Raw genomic sequence first — 9,206 nt, 5'->3', positions numbered from 1 at the left:
TGCTTACTTACATTTGAAAGTCCTCTGGGGGAAAGGCAGGTAGCCAAACCCCTGGTTTAAGCAATCTACACTGGGCCAGGCATGGTGTAGGCAATCTCTGAGTGTAAGGCAAAGCTGGTCTACGTAATGAGTTCCAGGACAACGCAGAGAGAACTTAGTGTTTCCTTCCTACATCCATTTTGTCTGTTGTACTTTCTAACCTTGGGAGAAGACCTGAGGGCTGAATGAATTTCATCCCTTGCTAGGATCGGGTCCACCTTCTAGTGAGGGGATTTATGACTGGAGTCTTGGCTCTAGACTGAAAGAGGAGCTTAAGGATCTTTGGGGAGGTACCGGGTTTTAGGGGAAACTATAGGCCTTGGGTAGTGTTGCTGTTGGTCACCCGTCAACTTCTTGAGGGGCACCAGACAGTTTCAGGGACTCAGAGCCACACATATGATAGTGACTGTGCAGAAGGCAGCTAAAGGATCTAACTAAAGCCCAAAGAACAGCATGTGTGCATATACGAGCACAAGTGTGCAAGTATATGTAGGGCGTGGCACCAGGAGGATGGCATTTTTATCCCTGAAACCCAAGAGCTGTGGCAGCCTGTAGCGCCCTCTAGTGTCATTCTGAGCATAGCTTTGTACGGTAATCTGAAGGCCCTTTTCAAGTCCAGGCAGGGCTCTTGATCTACATCTAGGGAAAGCTAGCACCAAGGGGTTGGTCCACGGGGACAACCTGAAAACTCTGAAAGAGGCAGGGGCCATAGGTCAGGATGCTGTACCACCAGGGTTTCCTGGGTGGCCACTGCCCAGTGGCTCTAAGCCATCATCAAACTCTAGTCTCCTCTGGAGGAATCTATTCCACTGCCTGGCCTTTTGAACATGGGTAGTAATGATGGTGGATGGTTTCCTGGCTTGCTTTAGCTGGTACCAGGAACAGGCTGGCTCCCAGGACACTCCTGCACACTGCCACTGGCCTGTGGCTGGCTGTCAGACTGGGTTGGGATAGGTCCTAGTGTTCTGAGGACCAGCAGCAAGAATGATCTTCTGAGTTGGAGAGATGACTCAGTGATTTATTAAGAGTACTTGCTGCTCTTGCAGAGGACCTGGGTTTTATTCCCAAGTCCCACAGGATGGTTACAACCATCCACAACTCCAGTGTCAGGGGACAGAGCCTGGTCTGTGGGCACTGGATGTAAACATACTTGCAGGCAAAACATAGAATTCATAAAAGTGGAAAGAATTATTTTCCCAAGAAGGGAAGAAACCAGTTGTGTGTCAAATGTCCTGTTTTCCAGTGAGAGAGTCAGGCACGGTCACACCCCCACTCCCTGGTGCACAAGGCTTTCCTCAAGTCACTTGGGGTCGGGACTTGAATTTACTGTCTAAATGTTTGCTTTGTTCTCAAAAGAGCCAGTAGGTGGGCTGCGCCCTTTAGATACTGACTGTCCTTCCTCACCCACAAGCAGCTTCTACCCTTGCCCTGAGACTTGTACTTCTTGAGCCTGGGGACCGATATGACCTCAATCAAGCATTCTAGAAGACACCACGAATGGCTACAGGAGGCCATGCACTCCATGCTGGTGTCCTGGGCTCAGGGCAGCAGTCACTGATGAGATCAGATGAGAATACTGTTAACTCAAAAGCCAGACCCTCCTCCCAGATAAGGTCCCAAAGCAAGCACCAAGGTGGGGCTTGGGGAACTGCGTCCATCAGGCTCGCTGTCCTCACATCCCCATGGCTGGGTCCTGCCCTGGGCTGGTTTCCTGTGGGCACAGACCTCATTTCCCTGGGGTGCCTTAGCAAGGTCTCAACTCCTGCCCACCCTGTGCAGCTCAAGAGAAGAAAAAATTGGGCTGTGAGGTACCTTAGTCTGTGGTGGTCTAAGCGTTGGCAGGCTGGGAGAGCCTGGTTAGGTGTGGGAACTCCCAACCTGGACATCAGTTGTACAGCAGACAAGTCATCAGTGGCACTTTATTCAGTCAGTCCTTACATCAGGTCTTTAGAAAACATCATGCAGCCTGTTAGCCCCACAGACCCCTGGGTTAGCCTAGAGTCTAAGAAGTCCTTCCTTGTCAGCTTCTACAAAACAGGGCTGTATCACAGGATGAGGGCTTTCTCAGATAGGTCCCACAAGTCAAGAGCCTGGAACCAAGGCCTGAGCCCCCAAGTGTGAGCTGACACTCACCTAGGGGCCAAGGGGAGAGTCAAGCCCCACTAAAATCTCCGCACACCTGGTGGTCAGAGCACACTCATTAGAGCTTAAGGTGGTCTGAGTTTCCATTCAATTTCTTGAGTAGATTGCTCAGGGTTCAGAAGTATCACTTTGGGCTGTTACACGAACATGGAAGATGTCTACACATTATTTAGGTGAGGCTCTGGGACCCCTGGAAGACAGAAGAGGGTACAGAACTTGCTCCTTACTGTGGTCCTAGGACGCAAGACCTTGAGAATGGCTTTTAAGAACTAGATGGTGCCCTTCACATTTAAGATGTTAATAGTCCAAAGAAGCCTGGTATTTAGGTGCTAGCTTCCCAGATCCTGTGCGGGAAGGTGGTGTGGAGTGGAGAGAGGAATACCAGACTCCTGTGTTGAAACCGTACTTTCATTTAAGAGGTGCAGATGGCTCAGCTCCTGCACACACGCCCTGGGCAAGCGCTGAGGTGCAGGACTGTTACGAGTTGACACAAACTAACTTTCAAACGCTCAGCCTGATTACAGTTCTCAGTCCTGCATCTGCTATTTCTCTTTTAGGGTGGTGGTGGTGGTGGTAGTGGTTCAAGACAGGGTTTCTCTGTGTGGCCCTGGCTGTCCTGGAACTCAAGAGATCCACTTGCCTCTGCCTTCCGAGTGCTGGGACTAAAACCGTGCGCTGCCATCACTGCCCGATGGATCTGGTATTTCTAACCCTGACTCAGTTGTACTAGGTAAGGTCAGCAGTGAAGCAAACAGATATGGGGACAACTTCAAAAACCAAGAAGCATCCACTGGTAGACCTTCCAGCACATGTGCTTGCTAAGGTCAAGCGGTGGGGTGATGGCGTGACCTGTGAGGACAGAGTCCAGAGTGGCAGTTGGAGGGACAGCAGGGGATTCCTGAGTCGGCAGCAGCCAGCACAGGCCACAGACAGTGCCCCGCAATACAATACAGAATGAAGATGATAGGTAGACACAGGACAGGCTCCAGAGTGCTGGACACAGGAGATAACCTCTACTGTGGGGACATATTTGGCAACCATAATCTTGTCCTCGTAGGGTACACGGGATTCACATGTGACCATGGAGCCACTAGACTCCTTCCATTGTGACTCTGCAAGGATTACATGCAAGACTCATCTATTTCTCCTTAGCATAATATATTTCCTTTAACGGTCAAGAAAGAAGTTTCAAGAAACTGAGAAAGTTGCATTCTGGTTGCTGTTTCTCTGTACATGATCCGAATCCTGTCTGGAGTCAAGAAGGTTTTTTGTTTGTCTTTTTTTTTTTTTTTTTTTTTTTTCTGGACAGGGTCTTGCTAAGTAGCCCAAGCTGAACTGATGATCTTCCTTCCTCTGTGCTCCAAGGATGGGGTTACAATGTGAAGGTGGTGGTGATGCTACAGGACACCCAGTCCTGGCCTGTCCAAGGAGCCATTTCCAAATGAGAAAGGCTGCTGGCCACTCAGCAAAGAGCTCTAGGCTGTCCACTCAGAGGGGTGCCAGTGAGCTGTTGGCAGGCAGAGAACGCCATGCTGAAAGCTCTGTGGTCCATCACAGGGCCACTTCCTCACTCCTTGGCCAGAGCACAGCCGTGAGCATTTGTGCTAAAGAAGCTGGAGCCCTGAGCCTACAACATTCCCTTGTGAAGCCTCATCTTACACTCTGTCATGTAAGCCAGGACTTGAAATTTACGTCAAAGGCCACACAAAGCCTCAGGTAGATTCAAGTTGCAGACGTCAGTTCTCTCCCCCAGGCCTGCTCAGCAACGTGGATGCCCAACAGAAAAGATTTCATTTTCAAAGGTTTCTTCAATGTGTGTCACCCACTCTATTAGGAATTACTCATGAATTAGGCGGACGGTCATGTATGAAAATTCAGTACTGGTCAGTTAAAGAATTATTAAGTGGAAATTGATCAATGGTGAATTGAGAGAGCTCTAGTCAATATGTCTCGGAATCCATACGGGACAGACACTGCTGTCAGGGACCTGCAGTTAAGACAACCGTGGAGGCATGAACGAACAGATCTATGTACACTGGCGTTTAGGACTCTCAATCCCTCAGCCTGACGGCAGTGTCTTCAGAACAGAGCAGCCTGCAGTTGTGTCTGTCTAACTCTTACCCCAAGGCCTATGCGGACACGCAGGCTCATCCTCTCGGCTCAGCGCATGTGCTGGGAGTTCACTGGTTCTCATTCTCCTCTCAGGATGGAGGCTCGCCCAGATCCTGATCCAGTAAGGACATATACAGAGAAATGCCTTCCTACTGGCCCGGCCAGAGCCATCTCTGAGGCAGGGGTCAGTGTGGGGCTATGATCCTTTAGGCAGCTGTACCTTAACCCACGGGTCAGGGCCAGTTAGGACCACACCATGGCATGAGTCCAGATAGCCACACTCTCCAGCTCCAGCCAGACTGAATCTTCGTGGAATGATGAAAATTAAAAATTGCTTCATTGTGGAAGTTTCTGATTTATTCCACAGACAAAATATTAGATTTGCCACTAAAAATCACCTCAGAGCAATCACTCGTGTGCCGTGTCACCATGGTGGGTATGACATGAAGGCAGGCCCCGTGGGGCCAAGAGCCCGGCAGCTCTAGTTCTTCACTTCTGCCGCCTCCTTCTCAGCCTTTTCCTTGGCCTTTTCCTTCTCTTCCACCTTTTCTTCCTTCTCTAGTGTGGCCACAATCTCGGCTACCTGGGTGGTAGAGATCTGGACATCTTCTTTGTTCACCAAGTCGATTACCTACACAGAGGGAGGGAGACTTAGGAGGTGCTGCCCCACTGCACTGCCCTCCACAGCTCTGGGGACAGCACGGACCCCCCCTCCTCGGAGCTCCCTTCTTGGCTGCGCCATTTTACTGCACGCTATGGGTATCTGGGCTCCTCCTGCTGCTCTGCCACTGGAGCCGCAGACCTCCAAAGGTCATAGACTTTACAGGGAGGGCATGGTGTCAATTCCCGATTCCTGCTAGCATGGCCCTGCCACCCTACAAGAAGCCTGGGACCTGCCCTGAGCATGGCTTCCCTGGAGCATTGGGTTACATCTGCTCCTGCCATGCAGACTGAGGGAGAACATAAGAAATGCTCAGCATCTATGTCTGATGGTGCCTGCTTTAAAATGGAACTAAAGGACATTAACCAGTATTTCTGACTATATATAGAAAAATCACAAACTTGCCAGGCATACTGAGAACCGTGATGACAGTGGCAAATTTTCTCTCCCAAATCCACGACCTATAACTTACAATTTGTAGGCTGGAATCTACACTTCCCTAGAGGCTGGATCTCGACTCAGGTCCTGCGGGCTGATGTGCCTGGAGCTTAGCCACGATCCCTGTAAACTCTACCTACTCAGTGTCTCTCTGGTCTCAGGCGGCCCCAAAATGGGTCCTGGCAGAGGTGTTTACCCTGTTCCTCAGATCTAATAGGGATGCAAGGTCCTGTGGTACATGCGGAAACAGTCCAAGGCAGCATGCTGGAGCGCACCTGTGGCAGGTCAGGGGTGCATTTTCTTATCTCACCAGTATGTCTGGAACTTAGTAACTTCTTAATTCCAGTGGGATTTCAAACGAGAGCAAAGGGCTGAGACACTTGGGCTTGCAAACCTGACTTCCTAATAGTCTTCTTTTTTTTTCCAAAGATTTATTTATTTATTATAGGTACACTGTAGCTGTCTTCAGACACACCAGAAGAGGGCATCAGACCTCATTAGAGATGGTTGTGAGCCACCATGTGGTTGCTGGGATTTGAACTCAGGACCTCTGGAAGAGCAGTTGATGCTCTTAACCACTGAGCCATCGCCCCAGCCCCCAATAGTCTTCTTTTTAAAAGGATTTATTTATTGCATGTGTGTGAAGGTGCCAGATCCTCTGGAGCTAGAATTACAGACTGTTGTGAGCTGCCATGTGGAAGTAGGAATTGAACCTCATTCCTCTGTAAGAGCAGCTAGTACCCTTAACCAATGACAGCCATTTCTCCAGACCCCTCTCGATAGTCTTAAAGCTCTGAATAAGCAGCTCGACAAACCCCTGGGCCCTGAACCAGGAAAGCAGCCAGGCTGGCCTGGCTCATCTGCAGAGACCCACCTTAACAAGATCATCGATGTTGATATTGCCATCCTTATTTTCATCCAGGGCTGAGGTCAAACTGATCAGCTTGTGTTCTGGAATGTGCTTGATTTGCTTCATGGCGCTGATGAGCTCGTCGACGCTGATGACACTCTCCCTGGGGAGTGCAGTCCACATGTGATATTGGCCAGGTGCTTCGTTTCATGCCTTACCCACAGCTCCCCCCGTAAACTCTGATCATGCATGAACTGGAAACATCAGCATGACTTCTCCCACAGTGAGACCCTAAGCCTCTCTCCCTTCTAGATGCAAGGCGAGCATGGACACTTAGGGAGCGCGTCCTTGGAAGCTGGGGAAGTTGCTTAGCAGCTGTCAGTGTTCTCACTACATGAGGACCTGAGTTCAAATCCTCAGAACCTATGTAAAAAGCTGGTAGTAGTCACACGTGTGTCTATAACCGCAGTGCTACTGGGTAGGGGCAGGCATAGGAAGATCATGGGCTTGTGGGCTCATAGCCTCCATGTGCACATAAGCATGTACACCAGCACACACACATACTTACACATATAGAACATATACAAATACCACACACGCACACACACACACACACATGTTCATGTATACCACGTACACACACACATGCTCATGCATACCACATACACACACATACACATAAAACTGAGAAAGTCTTGAGGCTGCAGAGATGGCTCAGTGGTTAAAAGCAATTACTGCACTTGCAGAAGACTTGAGTTCAGTTCCCAGAACCCATGTCTGGGGGCTCACAGTTGTTTATGCCTCCAGCTCTAGGGGATCTGATACCTTCTTTTGGCCTCTACAGGCACCACACACATGTGCATATCCCCACAGTGCGGAGTACCACAAGTCCTTAGGCCCCTGTCTTCCAGGCTACCAACAACCAATTCAAGGACCTAGAGTAGAAGCTGAGCCCAGCGGTAGCTACCTGCCCTCACTGTAGAGTCTATGGTCAGGACTTGTAGCAAGTCTACTCATAGTGGGGTCACAAAAGCATGGAGTATATCACCACTTCCTGGTGTCTGCTCAGGAAGGCAGACTGTTCATAATGGTGTCATAATACCAGGGTTAGAAAATGGAGGATGCAGGAGAGAGCCTGACAGTTTGAAGAACCAGGAGCCAAGTGGGGTTAAGACTAAAGCTCAAAGTGATGGGAAGGCAGGGAACAGACAGATCTGATGATCTATCTAGGTAAAATGAGCATGCGGTTGCAGAACCTGAGCTGTGAAGGGAGGGAAAATAAGAGCGAAGACCCTGGAACCCTGGCTGCCCTGGGCCCCAGGTGAGGCGGACAGGGAGAGGCAAAGGGCTATACTTTGGAATAGAGGCTTGCTTACCCTGTGGGAGAGCTCGCAGCAGCGGGGTCCAGCTTGCCGTTCTGTTGCGTGGTCTCCAGCTGTGTGATGAGGCCATCGATCTGCCCGATCATCTGCTGCACCCGCTTGGACAGCCTCTTGCTGGCTGTAGACTCTTCTATGTATTTCTCATCACCCGTCTTGGAAAGTTCCTTCTTGATCTCCTGCAAGTCCTAATTTAAAAAGCACGTCCCAAAAAAGAGGGAAGGCTCTACATTAATTTGACCTTAAAAATTAAGTCATGAATTTGTGCTAGGATGTGGTTTAGTGGTACAAGGTACTATGCACAAGGTCCTGAGTTCGATCCCCAGCTCCACAAAACAGAAATCAACCAAACAAAAGAACTAAATTCAGCCTTAGAAATTGCAGATTATTATTTCTCTCATGCAAATTTTTTATTTAGTTTTATAAGTTCAAATTTTTAAAATCTATTCTGAATTCAACTTCCTTTGTATTAGCAATGAATGAATGAATGAATAACTAAATGCTCAAGGAAGTCTAAGTATTATCTTTCTTTACATGGGTCAAAGATTACAGGGGTGAGAGCAGGCTGAGGAGCAGAGGGGAATGAGGCACTGCCTTGTCTAGTGAAAAATGTGGTTTCTGGTGGAGAAGTCACATAGCCAGAGGGGATTAGCACAGGGAAGATGAGACATAGAAAATTGACTATTAGCATCAATCTCTAAATCATTACTTTGCCAGCAGGGTAGGGATAATGGTCTTGTGGTAACGATAAGGGTAGAGAACAGTGACAGCTGGGGCGGAGAAGAGTTAGTGGAACAGCACGTACCTAGCACTATGAAAGGAAGGAAAGGAGGGACAACCACGAGATAAAAACAGAAGTGCCCTGGAAGGCCCGGATGAAAGTATGATTGCACTCATTAAGTGACTAAGCTGTTCCCATGACACCAGGGTTCTGACAGCTATCACCAACATAGCAACAAGGGTCTCATCAACCTACACAGTGGCCCAATCATCTACCCATCCTCTCCGGTGTCAGCCTGGGCCCTGAGCAGCTGCTGGAGGGCTGCCTACAATGGTCCATCTTCCCGACCCGCGTCTACCCACCTCACTGTAGTCCTGGACATCCTCTTTCAGCAGCTCCAGCTCCTCCTTCTCCTTGGTCAGGGACTTCTTCTGCTCCTTTAGCTTGGAGCAGGCGTCACTGAGGATGTCAATTTCCTCCTTGGTTATCTCTTCTCCCTGGAAAGAAATGAGTAGATAAACCTAAGTCAAGGGAACAAACAGCTTCTGCCCCTAAATGTTGAAAACCTTTCTGTTCACCCCATATAAGCAAACACTAGAGGACAGCCTCAAGTGAGTTAAAGTCAGCTCTGAGCTATGCTGGCTACGGCACTTGTGTGTGTCTTCTTGATGTGCCAGCAGAGAGAGCATAGTGGTGATCTCCAAATGTTGCCCTATACTCCTTAGGATTCTATCCCTACTCTTGCTCTGTGGGACAGCCTGTGTTTTCTAGACTCCCACAGAGATGGATTACTAGCTCTGTTTCTTTTCATTCTGATGTCCAGTGGTAAACTTTCTAATGTGGCACACACTCTAACAGCTTTCC

General features: G+C 49.1%; 1 protein-coding gene across 1 annotated transcript in view; it reads right to left on the bottom strand.

Moving 5' to 3' along the window:
• Nucleotides 1-4,628: 4,628 nt before the first annotated feature.
• The window catches only part of Letm1 (leucine zipper and EF-hand containing transmembrane protein 1), a 39,509-nt gene continuing 34,931 nt past the window's right edge, over nucleotides 4,629-9,206 (bottom strand). The window contains 4 exon segments of the mRNA NM_001005884.1: nucleotides 4,629-4,924; nucleotides 6,267-6,405; nucleotides 7,619-7,809; nucleotides 8,705-8,839. Coding sequence (NP_001005884.1) covers nucleotides 4,775-4,924; nucleotides 6,267-6,405; nucleotides 7,619-7,809; nucleotides 8,705-8,839 — 615 coding nt within the window. The 3' untranslated portion in view covers nucleotides 4,629-4,774.

The sequence above is a fragment of the Rattus norvegicus genome, chromosome 14 (genome assembly GCF_036323735.1).
Source record: "Rattus norvegicus strain BN/NHsdMcwi chromosome 14, GRCr8, whole genome shotgun sequence".
NCBI classification, from domain to species: domain Eukaryota; kingdom Metazoa; phylum Chordata; class Mammalia; order Rodentia; family Muridae; genus Rattus; species Rattus norvegicus.
Note: the sequence above shows the minus strand (reverse complement) of the source record. Positions and strands in the feature narration are given on the sequence as shown.